This window comes from Xenia sp. Carnegie-2017, unplaced genomic scaffold, assembly GCF_021976095.1.
Source record: "Xenia sp. Carnegie-2017 unplaced genomic scaffold, XeniaSp_v1 HiC_scaffold_19, whole genome shotgun sequence".
Lineage (NCBI taxonomy): Eukaryota > Metazoa > Cnidaria > Anthozoa > Malacalcyonacea > Xeniidae > Xenia > Xenia sp. Carnegie-2017.
In genome coordinates, this window is record NW_025813481.1 from 10,135,887 (window position 1) to 10,161,712 (window position 25,826).

Below are 25,826 nucleotides of genomic sequence, written 5' to 3' on the forward strand. Positions count from 1 at the left end.
TGGTACTACCTTGCGTTTAGCCGTGGAGCAGCTATTCTACGAAGGCATTTTCTTCGCCTGTGGCACCGGCTTCCCTATGCCCGTATGCTAGGGTAGAGATCCCATCGGCCGCGATCCAGCGCTTCGTGTCCTGCGGGCTCAACGATGTCTTGTTGACATGCTCGCCGAAGATCTGATGCCCGCGACTGCGCAGCATATCCATACCGTGGTGGAAGCGCTTTCCTTCGAAGAGCGCCTCTTTATATTGAGCATGACTGATATGCTTTTTCACGACGGCCTTTTTAACACCTTTGGCCTTTTTTAACACCTTTTTAACACTTGGGCTTGCCGCAGACGTGGCAGTTTGTGGCTTTCTTGTGGCTCTCCAGTCCTTTCCTGTCATGCGCATAGGCTTGGAGTTAGCCAATACCGTCTTCATCTTACGCTCTTTTTCTTGGACCGCTTCCAGAAAATGCTTGGCTGCGTCAGGCCCTCGGTAAAGCTGCAGCGGCGGCGTTTCCCCGTCGGAACTAACGACTATGTGCGAGTAGCCGCAAGGCCTCGTGTCGGAAGGTTTGCTGGGTTTTGCTCTTTTCAGGGTTAAGCGAGGGGCCCTCGATTTTACGAATCAAGCTCTCAAAGTCGGCGTAGATTATCAAGGGCGCTTTGAACTGCTTGTGGTGGCTTTCGAAGCGGATCTTGTCGTTTTTCCCGGGGTTGTTTCCGGCAAGCGCGGCCTGGTTGATGCCTCGACATTCAGGCTTGTGCTCTTCCAGCAAATCCTGCTTGGTGAAGCCGAGAAGGCAACGCTCACAGAAGTGCAGCCGGTGGCCATTCTTCGATTCCTGGTTGAGAAGGCGGTTGATCCAATTGTAGTGGTGTTTCTCACGATTTTTCGAATCCGAGACGAGGAAGAGATTCACAGTCTTGCGAGCTCTCTCTACTTTGCTCAGACGGCAAGGAACAACGCCGACTTCCCAACCATACACGTTCATAGCAAGGTCGTTCTGACGCTCTACTCGTTCGAGCTGGGAGAGCGGTGTGGGTACACTCACTCCCGCGAAGTAAAGGCCGTCTTCCGTGGGATACTTGCCCTGCCGTTGCGGGTTTTTAGCTGCGGGAAACAGCGCAGATCTTAGAGACCAGCGGAGGCAGTCGTCATCTTTGTTTTTCACGTTGACGATTTCCTTCTTATTCTTATCCCCCCCGAGGTGGGGAGAGGAAGGTATGAGCCTCCGCGTAAAGGCTGGTAGTGAGCGATGTCAAGCCAGAGTGTTTTGACACGATCCACTATCCACCCAGACCCTTCCCGAGTGAACTTTTTTAGTCTCTCCAGGATTGTTGGGAAGGCTTCATGTAGGGCTTGCGGAATCTCATACGCCTGAAGCAGCGTGATCTGCTTTGTCCGGAACACTGGTGCTTGAAGCACTTTAGTACCATTTGCTTCATCCTTCCGAAGCTCAACTTCTACAGCCAACTGGAACTTAACTCCTCGTAGAGCTAATAGCTACTCGACGAGTTTGCGTCCGATGTGGGGCTGGGCGCTTTTGAGGAAAACCATCAAGTCGCGTTCGGAGGGGTGCCCCTTCGGCACCTGCATTTTCCAGGCTCTCAGATGATAGCTGAAGGCCTTCGTTTTATCCCACTTAAGTTCCGTGGGTGGTAGGGGAGGAGCCCTTGTGAGGCGTCGTGGTTTAAATTCAGCCAGAAGCTCATTGATGTATGCGTCCAACTCATCATGGGTAGACTCGGCGGGCCTGCGCTTGCGCGGTTTGGGGATAGGCGGAGTGACATTTTTTGGCGTGGGTGTCGAGTCAGCGGGCGGTTGAAGAGCCTTAAGAGAGGCGTTCAGCGCGTCTCCGCTGATCACGCCTTGGTCATATAATTGCAGAAGTTTCTCGAGAGTATTCATCTCGTGTGTCGCAAATTTTAGTGCTATACCCTACGCGAGATAATTCTCCAAATTGAAATTAACTCAAAATGTCGAAATTAATTCGGCGAGTACTCTAGCAAATGTCTTTCTTGCTTGTTTCTGTTTATAAACGAGCTTATGATGCATCCCATCAACACTGCAGGCTTGACAAAGGATAGTTTCTGCCTGTGTTCCGACCCCACACTTACGACATGGTAGTGGAAGTCGCCCGCCTTCCATTAATCGCCTCATATGAAGTCCACAGTATTCACATATGAAGCTTCGCTTACGTGTGGTGAGCTTTCCGGGTAATAACCACGTACACTTGTTCTTGCCCTGCTTCATGGCTGTCGAACGTTTGGATATACTCTATGAGAGAATATTTCTCTAATTAATAGACCCCGACGGCCCCCCGCACGGGCGCTGGGGGTGGGCCGGCCGTCTTTGGCTCCTGCCGTTGTCCTGAGTTTGGCCTTTACTACCCGGTGCGATTTTTGTGCTTCTTGTAATTATGCTAGCATAATTACACTATGTGCTTACTATGTATGTCTTTCAGATATACATAGTAAATAAGTATGCGAACTAGGGCTGGGGCGCTTAGATATGTGTATACTCCTTCTCGAACTGTGAAGTATCACAGAACTGGCAGTATATTTACTACTGAACAACACCGGATTCCTATGCAGATTGAATTATACCACGAGTGGATAAGACAAAAGAGTTATATAAAATGGCACAACAGACAGATAGTGAATTTGCTGCCTATTTTCTTCAAATTTTGAATGAAAAGAAAAACGTAGCTATAGTCCTAGGTCTATAATTTACAACTGCAAAACTAGCAAATCGCCATTAAAAAATAACAACGTCGAGTTTTATATACAATAACTGTATCTTCTAAGCAATTTAATAAAAATATGTTCTGCAAAGTGAAATTCAGTTGTACCTGTGTCCGTTTTAAAGTTTGTACTAATTCAGCACTCGTAATTACAGTCAAAATTTTTAGATGTTTTTTGTTGAATTTTTCAGCGGAATTAGATAACGTATATATGAGAACTAGGATTCAGTGTACCAATGGCTCTGAAATGAACGATGCAAACATATGAACGATGCAACATCATTCCAGTATATTTATAATTCAATGTAATGGCCCCACGCGCGCACATATAACATGTACATACGTCAGCAATCTATGTTGAATATATCTATGGTTACGCCATACTCACGTCGTCTTAGACTTTGCGTCCTCAAATCTAAATTTGTTTATTATTCAAATTTAAATTAACATAATAAACCTGCGAAAAGCACTTCGCGGTAAATTTTTTTCTGAGACGGCCCTTGGCAAACATTTCAGATCTTTTGTTCAGAAGTTTCTTATGACTTATTTTCATACGTAATGTTAATTTTCTCTTCCAAACACCGACAACATGATTTATTTTTTGTTATCAAAACTGATTTTCTTAGTGGTTCGCACTTTACTATGGACCATGTGATATTATATGGTTTACCTTCCTCTTTAAGTTTCCATGCATATTTCGAAAGTTCAGTCACATTTCTATGGATGTAATGGAGTAAAGACTTCGTATGATTGTTGTAGCAATCTTTAACGTACCGGCTGTCATTCCAATGTACACTTTGGATTCATTTGTATTCTTTATTGTGATTACAGCCTTGTATACAAGAAACGAGGTTAGGCATTTTATATTAAGTGGACAGTTTGGTTTTACTCGACAGTTACAGGTATTATCGGAAATTTTTGCTTTATTTTTATCTGCAATTGTACTCTTAATATCGGGCAAGCCGCTGTAGCTAACCTTGACAGAATTTTTATTGAATATCTTGCGAAGGCTGGAAGGAGAAAAATGCTTTTCAAGAATAAGTGAGAGAAATTTTCTTGCTATGTTGGTTTTTACATTCTCTTTCACATATGTATATTACTTGCAGTCATCTTGTGACATACCTTGTTTACTGAAAACTATCTTGACCAAAGTGTAAATCTCTGCTCACGTATTTGAATAATGTGATTGCCTAAAAGAATGTAAAATCAAACTATCCAAAGATGAGAGGTGAAATCCTGTTTTTCTGATACTCTGATGATTGTTTTAAAAGCATTATGTAAACATTATGTAAAGTACTCATATGTTATTGTGAATGGTAAAATATCAAATGAACTAATTGACTTTGAACAGTAAGCTTATAAATCTGCATTGTTTTGCTTTTTTCAAGAACCTCACTAATATAAGAAGCTTTTTTCTGCATGCCACATTAAATATTTAAAAAAAGAGACAAGAACTGGGACAACGAGCATATTTTGATTGGAAGGGCTACGAATGGCAAAAGCCTCAAAAGTTGGTTTCAAATAAGGAATCAGAGAGTAAAATTCAAAAATTCAAAAGGAAGGCACATATTTGGGGGATTAGGGTTATTGCTCCCTTAGCAATACCACCACCACCACCCAGTCTCATGGTCCCCGGAGAATATTGCACTACAGCAGCTTCCTTTGGAGATCAACATTCTACATCAGTATTATCACCTGTCTGCCATCACAATATATGTTCCAATATACCCTGTCTCACAAGATGTTCACAATCTGATCTTTGCAATAGATGCACTGAATTCTTCTTCAATAAAACAACTCCGCCATCTTCTGTAACGAATTCACCATAATCAACAAGACATCGCACTTCGATACACAAAGTTTTCGGAGGTAAACTGACTTGCATCAAATCGATTCCAACAGATCTCAAGTAGTTAGCCAGATTACGGTTGTACTGTCCGAACCAAGCGATTTCTTGTTCGTTCAGGTTGTTCCTTACTTCATCGGGAAGAACGCTCCCAAATCCCATCGAATTTCACGTATACGCTCCATTCTATTGTACACATAGGCCAAGAGACAGCGCTTGTTCCTTTCGAGGCTCGCATGACGTAGTTGAACAGCGGAGACTCGGCCGCCTTCTCCCTCAACAGTCGCTGCAACGTCCTTTTGGTTGGCTTCGAATAAAGCTTTCATTTCGTCCAACACTTGCCTCACGCAGTCTTCGTTAAATGGAGGCACCGTGTCTCGTCTGGTCCGCGTCAACTCTTTCACGAGATCGAATGCTTTCACCAAACATTTCAAAAGAGAAAGTTGCAAGGGAAAGTTTCATGAAACGAATTTATTGTAGAATTTAACATTTTTTTGTTTGGTTTCATTATTTCCCGCGTGCTTTACATGATGTTTCCATATAATTGGTTTCCCTTTCAATTCTCTTGATAGTTTTTCATAGAATTGTCTTGAAGCATGGACGCTTTTTATAATTCATTTTCATGTATCTTACAAAATACGTCAATGAAAAGTACAACATATTCGTTGATTCAACTTTTTTAACTAAAATAATGAAATTCTTTCTTTAGCAATATTGAATAATGACAAGTTCATGTTCAACTTCGTGAGAAAGAAGTGGAAGTAGTCGAACATCAAAATATTTCAGGGGGAAGTCATAAGGGAATTAAACGTAATATGTTGGATGATCAAGAATTCGATCGATCCTCAATCCTGACAAGACTTTACTTTGAAAAGCTTCGACTTTGTTGTTTTTCACTTTCTTTCCGAAAGCGTTTTCTTAAGACGGCGCTTTTATTTCGTATCAATTGAGCTTGAAAACGTACTTTTACCGGGGGGGTGGAACGCATGTGCAAAGCGAAATTTTTATGGCGAAGCCACACTGGTGAAGCGTGAAAACTTACGCTCAATTTTCTTCAAGACAATATTCCTCGTCAATGCAGAGACAAATCAAAGCAATTGCCTTGCAATATGGAGCATTGAAATGAGACACACTCTATGGTAAAGAAGCAATTGTTAATTTGGTAGTCTTTGAATATTTTACTATTAACGCGATGTTGGAGAAAGGAGATGCCGTCGTGATCACGAACGGAAGAAACCCGAAATTTGAACAGCTGAGAAATGACCATGAAACCTTTCTTCGAACATTTGAAAGTATGTTTTTCGCGATTCACTAACTGCATATTTGGAAGAAGTTTTAGACAATAACACGCTTACTCAATAAGAGTCGTCTACATTATGAAGAAAGAAAGAATCTCGAACAATGAAAAACTGCAATAGTCAGATATATTTTCTGGCTCTAATGACTAAGTCCTAGCCCTAACCTCAAACCTACTGTTATTGTGTTTGCATTTCTGCATTTTGTCATTTTGATGCTTTATTTTTCCAATATAATTTTACGCATGCTCAAATTTGCTAAACTTCTCAGCAACTGAAATAAGTACAAGATTAGTAGGCTGATGGTAATTGAAATCATGAAGATGAATCCTTTAAATTGATGCAGACTCTTGAAGTGATTATTTCCAGTAATTTATGAAAGAGTTTAATACATTACAGTCAAATCTATCTAATCACTTTATAATTCTATTTTATTGTCATATGTTGACTTTTAGTCAGTGCTTCAAGTTGTCCAAAATATATACAGAAGACATATTTTTGTAATCATTTTTGCATTTTAGAACCAACACAGATTTATCAAGCTTTTAACACCGAAATATAATTGCAGTAAGTGCATTTCTTGGCATTCTAATTTTGCTCAGTTTTGAATATTTTTGTACTTTTGGGAAAGATCTCTAACCTCTAAGGAAACTGAAATTATTTTATGGCAGTGAAGTCATCCCTACATCTGAGCCTGAAAACCATCTGCTCCCACATGCAAATGACTTAATCACTTCAAACAAAAAATATATGTTCTGAATTTTTGTCCTTGTGCCTTATTTTCCCTCTTTGTTTGTACACATTGCCTGTCCACAAATAGGAGAGTGAGGATTTTGTTTTTAAGTTTGACCTGAAATATTTTTACTTCATATTTCAGCCCATATTTCTTCATCGGAATTTGACATACATGCGAAATCGTTCAACTAGAGTAAATAAACGACAAAGGTATGCAAATGCTTTATTGATGAATTCTTTAATGTTCCATTTGTGAAATGCCTTCTTGCATTGCATTTCAGTGTCTCTAAAATTCTCATGTCACTATAGTTATGTGTATGGATAATTAGTTGCAGGTATGATCCCTTGAGTTCAAGGATTCATAGCCCATCCACTTTGCACCTTATATAATTTGTGGAAGATTGAAATACATATATGTATTTGGGGGAGGCAATCTCCTACCCCCCTTGCCGACGCCACTGCATGTTTGTCAGATTTTTATTTTTCTTTTGGTTGTTTTTTGGTTTCTTGCATTGTTAGTCAAACATCAGCGGAATAAACAATGGGATGTAGCTATAAAATAGGTGGTTTGAACCTGTGAGTATCATTACATGTTTGTAGATGTAGATCTTCCAGGTTAGTAAAGTCCTGAGAAGGACTGTTGGTGTTGATGTTGACTGACGTTTCGACAAGCTTAGCGGTAGTCATCTTCAGAGTAAAAACAAAAACAAAACAACTGTCCTTCTCAGGATTCTACTAACCTCCGAAGAGTATGAAATTCTATGTTTGAATTATAATATTTGAGACCTTAAATTTAGTGTTCATTTTCGAATTTCTTTCAAACATAATAAAACCTAATCCTTTACTTACAGATTTTACATATTACTTATTTCAGTTCAAATGTTGAATTTCAAGTTAGCTATTTCCTTTGGGATCTGCTTCCTGTAGTACTTTTTAAAATATTCAGGTACACTTAGTTCAGGGCAAGTAAGCTGACACATAGATTTCGTTGAGTATGTTATCATATATTGAATCATAAATTTAGCCAAAATGAGTTGTGTTATTTGTGTTGTAGTATATAACGTTTTAGCTATATTTATGAACCGTGCATGGATTATTTCGACTATCGTCTTGCTTAAATGTTTAAACACGGAGCAAATAGTTATTTTTATGCATGCCTATTACATATTGTTTTATGAAATTCTACAAGTCCTTCAATTATATGTTGCGACTTTTGACCGTTCACATGATCTGAATTGTCTGATCCGATTGTTTCGGTTCTGACTTTTTTTGCTTGTTCAGACGGTTTGATAATTTTGTTGATATTTACATTCGTTTGTATAATTAGTCTTGTGAGCAGCCATTTGTGCTGTCCAGTACATTTATCGATATATTTTTCGTATTTTTGTCTTTTTCAAATCTATGTAATTTGACCAGAAGGCTATCTTTCATCTTAAGTTGGATGAAAATTGAGCGAATTCTATTTCCGTCCGAATTTTTAGATTGGCGGATCCGACTGTCGGTTGCTCACTCGTGTGAACGGGCCTTTACGCAGTTTTTACCGTTGTGCCAATAACAGTTGTGAAAAGTAGAATTGTACTTCCTCTTACAGGGATTTCGGCTAAGCTGTAAAGAGCTCATGATAAATTGCGGGAATTTCTCCGTAGATAGTGATACTTTACAAAAATGCCTGAGATGTTTATCATCGTGTGTTTCAGGGAGAAATTCAAGATTGACGATATCTTAGAGAGATGTGAACGTATGAATCACGGAAATCTGACTTGGTAAGGATACAATGAAGCTCTGTTTCATTTGTGAGGTTCTCCTTCACAATTGCTCTGAGAATGCTTTAGACAGAAGTAGTTCTCTGCACAAGATATTATGTTAAATGGTGTCGTCTTTAAATTTTAGTTCAGATAAAAATGGCTACTTGAATATGACGTTTAAAGGCTTTTTCGAGGTCCAGGTGAGAGTTGCTCCTGCTCATTAAGAATGTTTGTCTGTCGGAGTTTGTTTGTAAGTAAAGAAGAACACGAACATGAATATAATGCTCTGCTTAACAGCGTATTTGTCATAATGAATTACAATTGAGTGGCTTATAAATGAACTGCCGAAAACCGAAATAAAGATAGCTATAACGATAGACAAGTAAGAACAGCCTTAGGAAGGTGTTCATTATATAAATAGAAGTAAATTTTAGTTTTCATCAAAACAGACGTGGTGCCTGTTGAAAAGTCTGCCGAAATGCATCGTGTCATTTAATTATATGCATAGTTATTTTCATTTTGGTTTTCAACAGTTCTTTTGAGAACTTCTCGATATCAACCTTGATAGAAGCGCTGTTTTAGTGCAGTATGAATGTTATACAAAACAAATATGATTATGATGTCAGTATATTGTACGCCATTGCTGAGGACTATGTTCTTTTGTTGGTATAGTTTGCGGTGAAATACCCACACCATCCAGCGACATTCTGGCTGATCAAAATTTGGTTCCAGCTGAAGTGTTCATAGTTAAAGTTTGCCATAAGCGAAGGAAGGTATGTAGCAAAGCTTTATCATTCTATTGAATGTGTGCAGCAGTTCTGCAATTTGTTAGTCTAGAACGTACAATTGTACATGCACATCATTGTATATAAGAATAAGAAAGTATTTTCTGTGTTACTATAGAGTTATAGGAAGCTAAGAACACGCGGGAAGGTTTGGGAGAAATAAAAAATGCGGGGAAGAGAGGGAGGGAGGCTGCTTAAGTTTGGATTAGACTTTTGTTGCTGCTTGTTGCGGTAACAATGTCATATTTTTTTTCGCTCTTCAATTTTTTATTCTCTTTACATTTTGAAAGTGTGCTCCATTAAACGGTAATCACAATATATTTCACTTAGAGAACTCTGTATCCCTCCTGCACCCAATCTACCCCAAATTAGTAGAGGTGCATATCTGATAGCCCTCCACACTCTTCCCCTAAATACATCTCTGCTCCATGTATATTAACAATTCTGTATGTCGTGAGTGTCAAACAAACGGGTCCCTCAAAATATACAGCTATATATATATTGCACGCATGCGTGTCTTATTTTCTTCATTTGTAACCATTCACTTAGGATACCACTCCTCCTATCATTCAAGAACGCGTCGGTCGTTGCCTGGTTCCCCATAATCCCTGCACGGATGAAGAACCGCTTCTCGAGTCATGCAGTGTCTCCGTGCCAAAGTCAATATTTGATGCAAAGACCAATAGAAACGTTCGATCATTTCTTCTAATGTTGGAAGTCAGCATTCCCTTTGTTGAGAACGCGAAGAAAAAGAAACGAAAAAAAAATGAATTTGTTTCCAACGAAAAACGTAAGTGGGTTCGTTAAATGCCCTTGTCGAGTGTGGAAAACAGTATAATTCAGGGGAAGACTACAAGGCTAGTTTCGGGGATTTCATACGTTCAGCTTTCTCGACTGATTAGTTATTTGTGTTGCCCTTGCTTTCAAAGCAAATCAATCGGGCAGAGCTGAATGTATATGTATCCCCTCTCCCAATTAGTGTTTTTTTTGGCGCCCTTGTAAAATATGAAATTAAACACTTGGAAGTCAAGTGGTTTATTTTATAAAATGAAATTTGAAATATTTTTATTTTTACTAATTTTTGCTTGGTTGCTGAATAAAACGAATTTGTTTCTTTTGAGTGTGTCTCCTCATATTTTTTTTCATTGTTCATGATTTTTTTCCCGAGTTAAGTAGCGAAGTCTAAGGTGGTTTCAGACCGCAAATTTTGTCAATTCTTTTCTTTTTAAAAATATTTCCCCAATTTTAGGTAATGTAGTAGCTATTATAGATCTGAATAATTCTTGATATGATTCTCGACCTAATCCAATAATTGTTGATTAATGTACTCTGTTTTTGATTCAACATTGCTTAGAAATTTGTTGCGCTAATGTAAAATATAATGGTTATGATAATGCGAAATACCATCTTGGATTTTTGTGTGTAGCCACGCGCATGCGTTTTTTGAGATGGCAATAATGTGTTTTGAGCTTACTCTTCATTCAAATGACCAATTACGTAACCCTTCTGAAGGGCGCGCATACCAAAATATTTTGTAAATAAATAATGCATCACACTGTGTTAGACGTGTATCATTAGTGTTGATCCATTGTCATAATGACTTCATGTTTATGCACATTGAGAAGATTACTTAATGCATTTAAGTCTTTTAAGACACATGTGAAAATTCATTCATTTGCTTTTTTTACGCATTACACACCAAAGCACTGTGACCAGATTGCACATAACTGGACTATATACCAGTACTTTGCTTCAAGTTTCAAATAGTATTCGACCAAACAAAATTTAATTTTACATGGCTTGTGATGCTAACAAGTCTTTTTAGCATTTTTATATTTGTAAAATTTTAAAAGTAAACCTTGCCGCAGCTTTTGAAAATACTATCGTATTTGAAAAATATTAGTGAAAATTATAGAATGTCAAAAAAATCGGCCAAAAGTCATAACTTGCTGTGAAATTTTGAAACAAAGACAAAAATTACGAAAAGTCCGCGCGATTTTTGTTGCTTTTTCTGAGTTTTTGAAAGTTCTAGGCATACCCAACCGTTCAAACCACCTAAATATTGTAGTTCCATTTTAAATACAGAAGCCTATTAGGTTTCGTAAAAATTGATCAATTTGCTAAAGAGAAAAATGTGTTTTTTCAGAAGCATTTTTCATGCCATGAAAATACACACGCTGCAAATATACATACAGCTTAGTGTCATGAGAAAAGTGAAAGATCTATGCAAAAAGAGTTCTTAAGAAGCTATTTTACTGATGTAAATGCATAATAGTCCAGAACATATTTCAAATAAGAAACCCGCCATTCTTATTTTGTCTGTTTTAAGCAAATAATGAAATGAGAGAAAATGCATGTCACAGCGGGCCGATAAGCTTGGTAGTTGATACAAGAACAATATTGAAATAAACAAGGTAAATTGTGTCTTCAAACAAATAATATCACTGGAATATTAATAGAACGTAAAAGGACATGAATCATACACGAAAAAGGTGTATAAAATGCTATGAATATTCAAATATGTTTTATACAGCATTCATCTTTTTTAACATTTAGTTTCGTCTTGTAGACTTGTATTTGTCTGCTGATCGTTCGTCCTCGATTCTTGCTGAATATGTTTCTCCATCTTGCTGTTGCATGAACTAATTCTGTTAGATGCAATTTCCAAAGCACAAAATGTGTAAAAAAAACGACAATAAATCATTTTTTATCTCGATTTTCTACTGGCAAGAAGCCTAGTTAAACATCGGTCGCCGAAAAAAACACGCATTATTTCATGGGGGAGTTCGACAAATTCTAGATGTATTTTGGCTTCAGCCAATCATGGGACAAAACTATAGGAGTTATTGTTCCAGTTGTATTTTAGTTCAATGCATTGTTTATACACTATCCAGTCCTAATATAGAGATGAATGACTTACTTCACATCTACTATTTACAGCCTAAAACTAACAACCACAGCATCTCGCAAATTTATTTGGCATGTGCTCCCCTAATTTGCAGAGGCTTGTTCGGGTCGGTCATTCGACTGAGGATTGAATTCATCGCACATTTTGCAATCTGGAATATTTAACAAAGTTCGATGTTTATTGTACATAAACTATTTGCCGTCTATTTTGTGGCTACCCACATATACTCTCTACGTACCTTTTTTATTGATAATCTTGTTTTCACATCTTGGAACTTCTGAATAATAACAATTTGTGGATGCTACACTCTTATACTTCATGTTGATGAAAATATGTTATGATTTTGCTATGTATAGGAAAATCAAGTTCTTCCGAGCCCCCAAACAAACGTCTTCGCGGTCGACGGCCATCTGAAAACGGCACGATTTCGTCAAAAGAAACGGAAGAGGTTTTTGAAGTTGATCTCCAAGATATCGACAAAATAGTTTACTTCACCGAGTTAATTATCTTTGGAAATGAACGCGAATGTCTTTTAGTTGACGGTGAATATGAACTGGTCTTGCACGACAAGGGCATTGGTAAACAACGCAAACGTAAGCAGATGTCATGGGAGGCCGCTTATAACGGAAAGGTAGAGTGCATTGAGTTTAATTCAGGTGACCGGGAGTCCAATCTGTGATAATGGTACCAGTACCGTCCCGAAGCGCGAAAAAGTCATTTTGTGTTAAGTTTTGACGCATTTTTCTACAGAACAAGTTTTTTTGAATGCTTTTCTTCGGAATATATTTTGATATACGATCATACGCAAATACTTAATGTCAAAGCATTTTCGAAGTAGGCATATCGATAATCCTGTTTGGTCCTGCTAATATCTTTCTATATACGTAATATTGTTGGGAACGCTATAGAAGCTGTAAGTTGATGGCAAACACACTCACAAGTTTGATATATTTTATTAATCACCGTTTCACGTACATATATATGCACTCGACTAAAGTCTCGAAATGATTTCCCATCCCTATGTAATATAGTCAATAAATCCCCCTTACTCGCGTGATTGTACACTACTAATGATTAACTGTATATTTACGCAATTCAAATCGTCCCAGTTCCCCACCTCTCCCCCTATTCCTTTTGCTCGTTGGAAACGAATATAAACACATTAAATCATTCACTAGATAACTACCTAACTATAATAACTAACATAAATTTATTGTTAATAAGAAATGTTAATGTCCTAATGCTTGGAAATGTTTCTTCCCTTCTCAACTTTCCTGCTCCTCTTCTACTTGATCTTGTATCCGACACTCAGCAACTGCTGCGGCATTTCTCCTTAGTTTGAATTCACTGGCATCCACATTCAGATCCGTGTCCGAGGTAGTTTCATGCTTCCTCGTTACGTCACAAGATAACTCCATCGGGTATAGTAAGTGGAGTGGTCATTCGATTGTACTTTTCCAACTCTCAGCTTTTCTCCTCGCACAACACCATCGTTTCCTGTTACTAACCGCTCCACACTTCCGAATTTTCACTTGCGTCGATTCTTTTTCTTTCCGATTTTCTTTATGATTGCACCGTCACCAATGCTAATGTTTGCCTTTTTCCTGTTGTGCTTCATGTTACGTCTTTCACGCAGTACTGTCAAATACTCTGTCTGCCACCGTTTTCTTAACACTTCCTTGCAGCACCGTATACACCTTGCTCTGCGTCGAAGGTCATTATCCTCGATTCGATGGTCTTCCTGCTCTGGAAGAACGTTTGGTAATCCAAACTGCATGGCATTCGGTGCAAGCAAGGGAAGTTAATCGTCGTCTTCGATGTATCCGGGTGGACGGTTATTCAACGTGATTTCCACATCCAAAATACTTCCTCGAGTTCTTCCCAGGTCAGATAGCCGTTGCTGATCGATTTGTAAACGACCTGTTTGATCAAACCGATCAATCTTTCGTACTGACCTCCCCACCATGGAGCTCGGCTAAGGTTGAACTGCCATTGAATGTGTAACTTAGCTAAATAGTCGTTGAAGCTCTCGTTGTGCATAATTCCTTTTAATATCTATGCTCCAGCTACAAACGTCTTGCCATTGTCGGAGTAAACTTTTCTTGGTCACCCTTTTCGCGCAATTAACCGCTTGAAGGTTGTGAGAACTTCTTGTGTGTCCATGGTCTTCAGTGATTCCAGGTGTAATGCTCTCGTGACTGCACATGCATACACTACAATCCAAGCTTTTCCTCCAACATTTTTCCTTTTACGATACTTTATCGGGCCAGCGCAGTCGATACCAATTACTTGGAACGGTAAACGCCGCTTAGTGCGGTCTCTAGGTAGATTTCCTGTGACAGGACTTGTGTAGGGAACGGCTTGAAATCTTTTACATCCGTGACAGCGCTTTATAACTCGCATCACATTTGTCTTGATGTCGGAACCTAGTAATTTTCACGTACTTTCGTTATTGTTAAACTTGCTCCCCCATGAAGGATGACATAATAGGAATGCTGAACAATCTTTTCTGTAAACACATCGCTGTCGGGCAGGTAAATAAGGTGATCTCCTTGAATTCGGCCATAACACTTCAAGACACCATCTTTATCTGGCAAAAGATGAAGCCTTTCTTGATCTTGACAAAATTTTGCAGTGTCTAGATTGGGCTTGAACTCGTTTATCCACCAATATCTCCGATTGTTAATTTTTTCTCTATTCAATGGACCACTCTTCCTTTTTCATTGTTTTCTACTGTTCTGAGTGAATCGCGAGATCTATCCACAAATTCTCAAGGTCTTCCAGAGGTCATATTCGTTCAGCAATTCGTCGAACTCGTCTCGTTGCAGGGTTGCAGTTTTAAATATTTGTTTTATGGGTTTTGTTTCTGCCAGACCCTCGTCGGTTGCTGTGGTTGTGACCCTCGTCGGTTGCTTTGGTTGTGCTCTGGCCAATATTCTTTCGTTGTCGACCACTTTGATCCCTTCCACCACAGATCGTTTTCTTCTCTCACTTTACCTCCTCTGCTCGCTCGGTCTACAGGAGTATCTTTCCCAGGAATGTGTCTCAGGATGTAGTTCTTTTCCTGTATCTTCCTCACCTGATTCCCAACGAATTGCTTTAAATCCTCACTTCCACCATTCCGTATCCAATGGAGAGCTACTGTGCTGTCCAGCCATCCAAAAACATTGCTGATTGGGAAGCCGTCCAGCGCTTCCTTGACGTTATGAACAAGATTTGTTGCCATATGTTCAGATAAAAGTTGTAAGCGTGGTATAGTCAGGTCCTTCTTAGCAAGACGAGGATTGGAAGCCACCAGGCCCTTGTTAGTACCACTCACATGATGGACAATTGCCACCACTATTGCCCCAACTCCATAACTGCAAGCATCAGCAAAGGTATGCTTTCCTGGAAACCGACGATACTTCGTGCAATTTTGATAGATCGTGGGATATCTTTCAGTTGTTGTGGCAATTCCTTATCCCACGATAACTTGACATCACAGCAGTCCCGAAAGAGGAGCTTTGCTTGTAACGTGACAGGAGACACCAAACCGAGTGGGTCATAGATCTTCGCTGTCTTAGCTAACATCTCACGCTTCGTGTTGTGAGACATGTCCGTAGGTATGTGAACTTTAATGAGGTCTTCCTTTTTTGTCCCATGATAATCCAAAAATTGTTGCTTCGGATGTAGTCGCTCCTAATTGTTACTTGGCAAATGTGGTCTCATCCGTCGAAGCTTGTTGTGGTTGTGCTGATTCTAGCTCAGGTATGTTGGAGTGCCATTTTTGCAAAGTAAACTGCCCGTTGGCGAAGATTTCCGTAGTAGTTTCTTTTCATTTCTTTGTTTGTTCGAGTGTTTCTCCCTCGCTCACAAAGTCGTCGACGTATAGGCTGTCTCTAACCTCTTTTACAATGTCGGGGTTGGTCTGCTCATGGTTTTCTAGGTGTTGTTTTATGACTCCTCCCAAAAGGAACGGGGAAGGAGATAAGCCGAACAGAGCTTTGATAAACCGTAGGGTTATCTCTTTCGTCTTAATGGCTTTGTACCAATGAAACCGCATTACGTCTCGATCTTGAAGTATTCTTACCTGGAGGAATGCCTGCTTTATATCTCCTGTTAACGAAACTGGGTGAAATCTTCCTCTCACCAGCACCTTCCACAAATGATTCTGAAGGGGTGGACCGGTCTGTAAACATTCATTCAAGGACGGTGCTTTGTCATTATCACGATCCTTAGCTTTGTTGTTTCTGTTGATTGCTTAACCACTGGTTTATGGGGCAAGTAGAACTCTTTGCCGTTGACTTCCATTTCTGCCAGCTCCTCCAACTGTTTCTGAATAATCTCGTGATACTGCTCCATGAGATTCTGTTTCTCTAGTTTTTTAGTCAAACTACTTAATCTTCTAATACTGCCACATTTTTTGTTGCGTAGTGGTGGGTGATTTCCCTTCCAGGGTAGTCCTGTCTCATACCAACCTTCTTCACATCTTTCTTTCACATCTGCTCTTTAAACTCGCTGTACACATTCTGTTGATCATTTGTTCGAGAGTCCTCGAGTCCAAGAACATCTAACCTACACAGTTGCTCATACTTTTTGCGAAGTACTTGAGTAAAAAGCAGTTTATTAAGGGTAACGTTCTCCCCCGGTGACATGATTGTCCATGTCCATCCTAGTTTTGTGAGCTCAGTGACAGGCTCCCCGGGGGATCCAACTCTTGGATTTGACGCGAATTTAATTCTAATTCGATTTCATTTACCCATTTTCCAATTTCGTCATCGTTATCACCTCTTTCGAAGTTCTTGAATTTTAAGTTTCAGTTGATCAATTTCTGAAGTTAGTTTGCCAACAGTAGTTTTTTGGCGTTCTATGCCGGTCATATTTCGCTTCTCGATTGAGCGCTTTTTAGTTTCTCTTGCGCTAAAGATCAACTCTTCCATTTCTCACAATCCCGTCGCAGGTGCCACTTTGTGTTGGGAGCGGTAAAGAAGCTATAAGTTGATGGCAAACATACTCACTCACAAGTTTGATATATTTCATTAATCACCGTTTCACGTACAGATATGTGCACTCGACTAAAGTCTCGAAATTAGTTCCCATCCCTGTCGAATATATTCTCTAAATTCCCCTTAATCACGTGATTGTACACTACTGATGATTAACTATATGGTTACGTAATTCAATTCGTCCCAGTTCCCCACAAGTATATATATCTTCATTTGGCATATTTTATGTCGGTGCTGAAATTACAATCAACCTACGCCAAACTGACATGCTTTCTATGCTTAAGTTCACTATGCTTTCCTGCATATTATGGCACTTTTTTGTCGAGTTTTTTATCAAATTGTTAGCTACGCGCAACTTCTTTTGCTCACAAAACATTTGTAGTTCATGTCGAATTTCTCGAAGTTCAGGCCGCATACATTTTGAAAAAGAATAGGACAATTTAGACTGTTTTTTTTTTGAGCGGATTTCATGGTGACTCAGTTCTTATTAAATGCAACTAAGTAAATCATGTATGAGTTTAATCCACTTAGCTGTATGTATAACTGAAAGAATACTTGAAAGGTAAACATGCCTGTACTTGTACATTTTACACCCAGACACGTATGTGTGGGGGTTAAAGTCACGCACAGTAGGTTATCGTGCGTAAGTGAACTTTGTTTCGGAAGAAGATTTCTGTGTGAAATTTAGCGAACTTGAATTTTCGCTCAAAACCGTTCTATTACAGTCTTGTCATCATAATTATTTTTTTCCCAAGAGTGAAATAAATCACGTCGATTCAAGTCAAGCACTAAGCTGCGTCATCCAGTTTTATACATATCAGTGGCTTGAACTTTCTTTGGCCGGGCGTTAAAAGATTGGTACTAGTTTCTTTGCTGGCTTCAAATTTTAGCGTGAAATAGCATTCCTGTGGAATTCAGTTTAATGTTTGTGTTCAAACCATGCTCTCCTGCGTAAGCAGCTCGCTAATTGGTATGAGGGGCAGTAGCATAGCCAGCCTCCAAATTTGCTCATGCTATGTTTGAAAGATTACCAAAAAAATTTGGCTAGCAAAGTGACTTTGGGGTGGGGTGGTATTCGTATAATATTTAAGGCTAGATACGCTTTTGCTTCTCAAATGGTGATTTGTACTGCTTGAGTTGTTTTGTTTTGCTTCTTTTGGTTTCAGGGTTTTTCCCGAAAAATGCGCCAGAATACCTGCATGCAAGTATTACAATGATAAGGTTTTGGAACTTCCATGCAAGTTTCCGTATGCTAGGATATTCTCAGACAGTATCGATATTAATATATTTTCACAGCTAGGACCTTTCGAACTGTTTGCATTTGGTCCTACATTGAAATTCTCTCTTGCCTGGGAAGGAAAACCGCTGCACCACGGTTCGTCGTCGATGGCATTACGAGAAGGAAAGCTGGATTCAATTAGCAACCTGGAGCTGGCGATGTCGACGGATGAGACTGACCGTGAAAGAAAACAAATGCGTATCTTCTATCAGTTTATTTATAGTAATCACACTCGACAACAGACCGAAGCTAGAGATGATTTTCTCTGTCCATGGTGTAGTGTAAACTGTGGTCGATTATACAGTCTTTTGAAACATCTTAAATGCTGTCACGGAAGATTTCTTTTCACTTACGCGGTAAGTACGACTTGGTTGTATTTTTTACCATCCACTTTTGTTTGACTCTCTACCAGTTGGGTAGCCAGCGTGCGTGTTTTTGGTCTTGCTATGTGAATTTTACTTTGTTCACTCACTGAGAAAACAATAGATTTCTATATTAATGAATTATGATAATGCTCTGGAATTTACATTGCAGGACCAAAACTTGTGAGATGACTACGTACCTTTACCCTTGTAAAATTTTACCCTAAAATTTGATGAAAAAACTTGACAGGCTGATTTTTTTAAAAAATATTTTTGTTGCTTATATTTCGTCTGCAAGTATTTTGGTGTACAATTTTAACAAGTATACAAGTATTAATGTTAGCTTATTCAAATCCTTTGTCCACTTATGCATACTTTTTCCAATTGTTGCCCTACACCAGGTAACCTATCTACTAGTATTGAAATATAACTTATTCAATCCCTTTACAGCCACGGAACCTCTATACTAGTATGGAGACATAAATTTTTCCAATTTGTATTGCTCTACAGCCAAGGAGTCTAAATAAAAGTATTTGTTCTACAACATATACTTATCCTATGCTTTGAACCAGGGAATTCACCGCAGCCATTGCTCAAATCTACATTACATTATTAGCTACTTGTATATTTTAAAGCATCATAACTTAAGGCTTAATGATAGCCATTATTTGTATAATAACCATAACAATTCGAACAATTTCATTTGTGGAAAGCTATGATCTATAAGAGTATATACGAACGTAATTGGCAATCCGAAAATTTCTTGTTTTCAAATTACAAACGAACGGCGAAATTATTTAAATATTCATCTGAATTTTTCCCCGAATTGGCAAATGAAGTCATTAAGAATGCCTACTTGAAGCATTTGACGTATTTGAGTAAAAAGAAAAGAAAAAACCTGGTTATCAGACGTTAATTTGTACTTTGTCTTCGATAATCAACTTTCAATATTGATCACCCATTGCCTATCTATTTGTTAGCCAATCACATTTTATCACTTGACTAAGCTAGCTAATACCATTTCTTCTATCCCATAGATCATGTACGTGTCATATTTGCGAAATCATGACTTTTCAATTTTCCAAGTGTTGAGGGACAAAGAAAACAAACTGTTGACAGTTTCATTTAGGAATTTTTTTGATTTTATTGTGTAAACCAGATAGATAACATGAAACCGTTGTCTATGCAGTTATAGATACCGTTAGTGTATCTATACTGCAATGACGTCTTATTGTATAGTAAGACGTCATTTGTGACAAGAACCAAAAGTGACTCGCGTCGGTGGCTCTTTGACCATTTTTTAGTTCTTATCACTAATGACGAGTCATACCCGTGAATCTATAACTGTATAGACAACGGTTAATTGTTATCTATTTATTAAATATTCTATGGCTTTAAAGCTAAGGTTCTCATTTTAATGTATTCTTTACCTTTGTTATGTAGCCCCACAATAAAGGAGCTCGTATAGATGTATGTTTAAATGAAAACTATGACAGTTCCTATGCTGGTGGGGCCGAAGATCTCAACGAAATGGTCGGCTATGCCTTCAGTCGAGAGGGTCCCATTCGTAGAACGTCATACACCGCCCTTCTTGTTTGTAGGTAGGTACGCTCTTACCTCGTTTATGATTAGTTTTTATGACACAAGAATTTGATTTTATCTTTCTGCAGACCAAAACGAGAAAAGGAAAGTCTTAGCGAATTCCTGGAACCGGACGATAGCGAATCCGAAATAACGAGACCATTTTTTCATGGCCACAACAGGTATGTTGGAGAAATTTTCTGTTTAACCAACATAGAGTCATCTTAAGGTTTTAATTTTTGTTGATTTATGCCAAATAAGTCTAAAAATGAGATGTCTAGTGAAGAATAAGCTGACTGCAGAAATTTGGCTTTGATATCCGACCTATTCCTGTGCTCGATGACATTGAAAGGCGAAAAGCCACGAGCTATTCTTTCATTACACAGGGACAAAATAACTGCTGGTCAAAGGAATATAGCCGGCCAAAAATATTTATTGCAAAATGAAGGTTTGCACGTAGTTTAGAGTTGTCACAAACGTATCAGAGGTTTGCATAAGCCCGTGCAGACACGAAAAACATCTGTTATTTCTTTTGTAAAATAACAATAATGCGAAAAAGATCAAGTTAAAACTTTTCCTCCAACATGTATTCATGATTGATTAGCAAATTCTCTTTGATCGATTTAATTCATTGAGCTCAAATCGATTTGCACAGGCTAATGCAAACTCATCTATAGGGTAATCAGCTCACGCTTTGCACGCCACATCGCATCTTTGTGTTCATTTGAATCTAGAGTGTATTTTCATTCCAACACGTGCCTTCCTATGAAACCGGATGACTTGGAATTTGACAGTGAAGATGAACTGAATCCAGAATGGTTGCGAATAAAAACACAAAAAGTACGTGAAGTCAAGTTGCTGCAGATACTTTTTTAACTTTTCACTAACTCTAAACATTCACTTTCATAAGGCTACATTCAAAATCGACTGTTCATATGCCTTCAAGTTCTTTTGATGCAAACTATGATAGGAACGTATAATTTAGAACCCAATCCCACAATTGTCTGACTATTATGTCAAGGTGGGTGAGGTATGGATGCCATTTTGAAAAGTGACATATTCTCACTTAAAAGTAAGCTAAAGGAAAGTTGAAAAAGAAATCCTATCAAACATTTTGAAACCAAACGTAGGCTATCAACTCTGAAACAATTTATCAATGCCGAAGAAGCAGATATTAGTCGTAAATATCGTAACTTTTGCCACCTTTCAATATGGCGGCTTGCCTCACTCGTAACTGTAGAATCTCGGTGGTGTCCGATATCTAGTAGATTGAGTTCTAGGTCATTAAATAAGAACGAATCGACACCTCGAAGTAAGTGGAAAGAGTGCTTGATTTTTTAACGGAAGTTCTGACAGAGAAATTCTGATTAAAGTCAAATAGCAAAAGCAATACGGCCATTATGTGATAAGAATAAAATATCTATAAATTCTTTTCATAAAGGACACATATTTACATTTACAGCTTTCAAAGATCAGTAGCTTAGCCAGCCCGATTCTTTACTCCCGCTATGCAAATATTTTTGTGTTTACTACCCGTGAGAACAATAGATTTCTAAAGAAATGAATAATGGTAATCCTTCAAAATTTACATAGCGGGCGTAAATCTGCATGCTAGCTACTGTCAAAGACACGTCTCAGATTTACAAGGCCACAAAGTGTGCAAAAAACGCAGTTATTTTAATACCTGGAATACTACATGTTGATGTAGAGATACGTAAACATCGGTAGGTGTTTCCTTTTCTTTGTCTTCAACTTCAGTTGAAGCAAATTGTGATGAGAAGTTACTGTGAACATAGAAGACAAGAAGCCTAGTAATGCTATTCACTTGGATTCGTAAACTGTGATTTTAACTCGGGCTACCTTAAGGTATGCCCTACATTAAAATTCAGATTTAAGTGTTTTGTCGCGCGAGACGATTCAAATCACGCCTGACTGACACAGAGTTCTTAAAACCACGCAGTCAAATCTTTCTCGGATCGTTTCACGCCTGAGCGTAACTAATGACGCCTACAATAGAAAAGATTAACTTACATTATATATACATGTAAGATTACATTGTCGTGAATTTCGGCAACAATTATGATACGCAAATATAACCAAACACTGTTCTTGCCGAGTAGCCCGAGTGAACGTCCGATGGTCGTTATGTTTAACAAAAAAATTCACTTTTTTCACCTGTCATTTTTAGCACAACGTTCATAATCTTTGCAATATTTAGATGATCGATGATTTTACGGATGTCAATGACGGAGAGAAGAAATTAATGAAACTGTGGAATATTCACGTTATGAAACGAGGGTAAGTGTTTCCTGATAAATGGTAGATTTCTGCATAAAAGCTAAGTCAAATTGCTAGTCTAATCAATGAATGAAGGCATATTGTTTAGCTATCGCTGTGTGAAGTGTCGTTTTCAATATGTTTTTAAATATACAGAGCAATAAAGGCATTAATGCACAAAATTCCCCAAATAAATGTTTGTAAATGTCGATCGTCCAGGTTGGTATAGTCCTGAGAAGGACTGTTTTTGTTGTTGTTGACTGACGTTTCGACAACCTTAGCAGTAGTCATCTTCAGAGTCAAATGAGGAGTAAACGTCAGGTTAGCCGTATTTGTTATCAGGTTCTTACGTCATTGTATTGTGTGCACAGGAAATGTGTTTTGTCATTGTAAATTAGTGTGAAGTGAAATATTTTTATTTTTAGTTGTGATGTGTGATTTAGGTGTGATGTTTTTAGTTGTAATGTATGGGTGTTAATTGTGTATTGTCATTGTAAATTAGTGTGAAGTGAAATATTTTTATTTTTAGTTGTGATGTGTGATTTAGGTGTGATGTGTGTAAGTGTTAATGAATTAGTGTGAAGTGTTTTAGTTGATCGTTTGTTTGTATTGTGAATAAGTCGTTTGTAAGGTGCCGGTAATTGCTGTGATCTGTGCAGGGGGGTTTGCTCCAAGTTGGTATACCAACTTTCTAATGTAAGCCGTTGTCTATAGTCAGTACTGTAAGTAATGCATTTTGCCGAGTCCCAGTCAATGTTGTGCTTTGTGATTCGGTGATGTTCGGCAATGTGATTAGTTTTGTCTTGTTTCTTAGTAGCTCGTTTGTGTTCAGTAAGTCTTATGTTTAAGTTCTTGCCAGTTTCCCCGATATAGGAGGCGTGGCAGTCGGAGCAGTTTATTTTGTAAACTACACCTTGTCGTTCGTTGGGTTGTTCTTTGTCCTTTATGTTCGTTAATACTTGTCGTAACGTTGTGATTGGTTTATGTGCGACACGTATGTTGTATGGTCGTAAGATACGCGAGATAGTCTCAGACGTACCTTTGATGTAAGGTATCGTTGCTGTTGTCACTGAGTTGTTCGTTTTGTTGGGTTCGTTGGGTTTGTAAGTGTTACGTTTGATAAAGTCATAGTTATAGTTGTTTTTGTCAAAAACACGTTTGAGATAGCTGTTTTCGTTGTGTAGAGCATCCGGTCAATCACATATGATTTGTGCACGTCTTATTAATGTTCTGATTGTGGTGGCTTTATGTGATGAAGGATTGTAAGATGATTGGTCTAGTAGTCGGTCAGTATGTGTTGGCTTGCGATAAACTGTTGTTCGTAGTTTTTGATTGTCATGTTTTACCAAACAGTCGATAAACGGAAGAGTTCCGTTTAAAAGTGATTTTGTTTTCATTATTCGGTCTGACGACGATTCAAATAAAGATGAACTGTAATTAGGTTTTACAATCTTTTTGTGTTGTACGGGTTTAACAGGATGTTATATTGTGTTTTACACGACCTGTTGATTTTGTACAGGGTTGAAGAGGATATTTTTATTCGGTTTTACACACCGTTTTTCTTTTGTACAGGATTGAACAGGATGTTTTCTATTCTGTTTTGCACACCTTGGTCGTGTTGCGTATGGTTGAACAGGATGTTTTCGATTTTGTTTTACACACACTGTTCGTGTTGTATAGAGTTAGCAATATTTAGTATAACATGTTTAACACGTCCCACTGGTGTTTTACAGGGTTGAACAGGATGTTTTATATTCTGTTTTACACACCCTGCTAGTGTTGTACAGACTAGAACAGGATGTATCATATTCTGTTTTACACGACCTACTTGTGTTGTATAGGGTTGAACAGTATGTATTGTAGTCTTTTTTTCATGCCCTGTTGGGGTTATACAGGATCTGCAGTAATTTCAATGATGAAAACACACTCCGTTTACAACTGTTATGTTACGCTGCAGTCGAAAATTTCAAATTTAGCAATTCACGTGTGACAAATTTCCTTATTTTTCATGATGCCCGAACAATTTCACACATTTCTAAAGAAAAATATCTGATTCAGCTTTTGGCTTACAATCGACCGAGCCCGGGGGTCTTCAGAACTACTTCTCCCGAACGAACAAATCACGTACACGTTTTAGTGTCAGACAGCTCATGTCGTTTACTGTCTTTCTGATCACCTTAGATACATTGCCGACTTGCAAATACCGGAAGCATGCAAGACGTTCGTCGAAGAATATGGTGAAACTATTATTAATGAAAAACTTTGTCGAAATTTTCTACTTCATCTCGTCAATCTAAACGATTTCAACATACTTTGTAAAGCGGACTTATTGAAGACCATGGAAATGCTAGATGTTCGAAACATTTGGCACGAGAGGAAAATGTTATGAAACGATTTAGGCAGCTATATTTGGGGTATTTTAAAGTAGATAAATTTGTAGTGTATTTTATTTCTTTTTTTGTGTGTGTTGAATCTCTGATTTTGCACAGCATTTTATAACTAACAACGTATCGTAGTAATCTGCGCTATGTAAGTATCGATCGTGCCTTGCAAGATTGACTTGTGGTGATTATAAGTTAACGAACATCGATATCGTACAAAATTATTCTGGCCACGTGAAAAGTACGTTCAAATCGCATAGGTTTTGTATGGTGACGAATACGACTATGGCATGATGCGCTGTCTTGTGTGTTATGTTGTTAGCAAACAAGTGATGTTAACGAGCTATTGAGCTAGATAATATTCTTCACGTTTCTACGGTGGCCCGGAATTGCAAAACACGAAAGTGACTAATCAAAGCTTAATTCACGGTTTTAAGCAAGCACGCAGCACAATTAACTGTTTAATAGCACATTTTTCATTTATATTAAACACATTTGCAAACACAAAACACGGCTATCTAGTAAAACAAGGATTGGGGAATCGGGGCATGGAATGGAGGAATGGGAAAAGCCGGAATCTGTAAAACCCAAAGTGAGAAAAGCCGGAATCTTTAAAACCCGGAATGAGAAAAGCCAGAATCTGTAAAACCCAGAATGAGAAAAGCCGAATCTGTAAAACCCGGAATGAGAGAAACTCTATGTCATATAATAACCGTAGTGTATACAATAACGATAAGTCCAAATAATGTTAGCTTTTTAATTCTACGTTTTCACATAGAATAAAGTGTTACATTATTTGGACATTACAAGTGTTACATCACGCTCTACTTTTAGAATATCTTTATTTTACTTTCGAGCCCTTTGGTTTGAATACCAAGGTAAATACTCTATCTAACCTTCTTTGTCAATTTGACAAAAATG

At 38.3% G+C, this 25,826-nt stretch overlaps 2 protein-coding genes across 2 annotated transcripts; one reads left to right on the plus strand and one right to left on the minus strand.

Annotated features, from left to right (window-relative positions):
* Positions 1-3,120: 3,120 nt before the first annotated feature.
* On the minus strand, positions 3,121-5,027 carry LOC124439429 (DNA replication complex GINS protein PSF1-like; the record flags this gene model as incomplete). Its single annotated transcript, XM_046989654.1, is given in 3 exon segments — positions 3,121-3,916; positions 4,422-4,730; positions 4,733-5,027. Coding segments are annotated over 2 exon segments (594 nt in total), but the record flags the coding sequence as incomplete, so codon positions are not given.
* Positions 5,028-5,431: 404 nt separating this feature from the next.
* On the plus strand, positions 5,432-25,114 carry LOC124439430 (polycomb protein SUZ12-like). The gene is made up of 15 exons (XM_046989655.1): positions 5,432-5,864; positions 6,389-6,426; positions 6,745-6,812; positions 8,300-8,365; positions 8,493-8,547; positions 8,930-8,933; positions 9,020-9,120; positions 9,682-9,922; positions 12,397-12,671; positions 18,322-18,660; positions 20,110-20,267; positions 20,337-20,429; positions 20,982-21,087; positions 22,466-22,545; positions 24,706-25,114. The coding sequence occupies exons 1-15, from the start codon at positions 5,765-5,767 to the stop codon at positions 24,911-24,913; spliced, it is 1,932 nt and encodes a 643-aa protein (XP_046845611.1). The 5' UTR covers positions 5,432-5,764; the 3' UTR covers positions 24,914-25,114.
* Positions 25,115-25,826: the final 712 nt, after the last annotated feature.

Coding starts and splice junctions, on each gene's coding strand:
- LOC124439430 (XM_046989655.1), top strand. CDS start 5,765: ATGTTGGAGAAAGGAGATGCCGTCGTGATCACGAACGGAAGAAACCCG. Junction 5,865..6,388: donor CTTTCTTCGAACATTTGAAA/GTATGTTTTTCG, acceptor TTTGCATTTTAG/AACCAACACAGATTTATCAA. Junction 12,672..18,321: donor AGGCCGCTTATAACGGAAAG/GTAGAGTGCATT, acceptor ATATTTTCACAG/CTAGGACCTTTCGAACTGTT.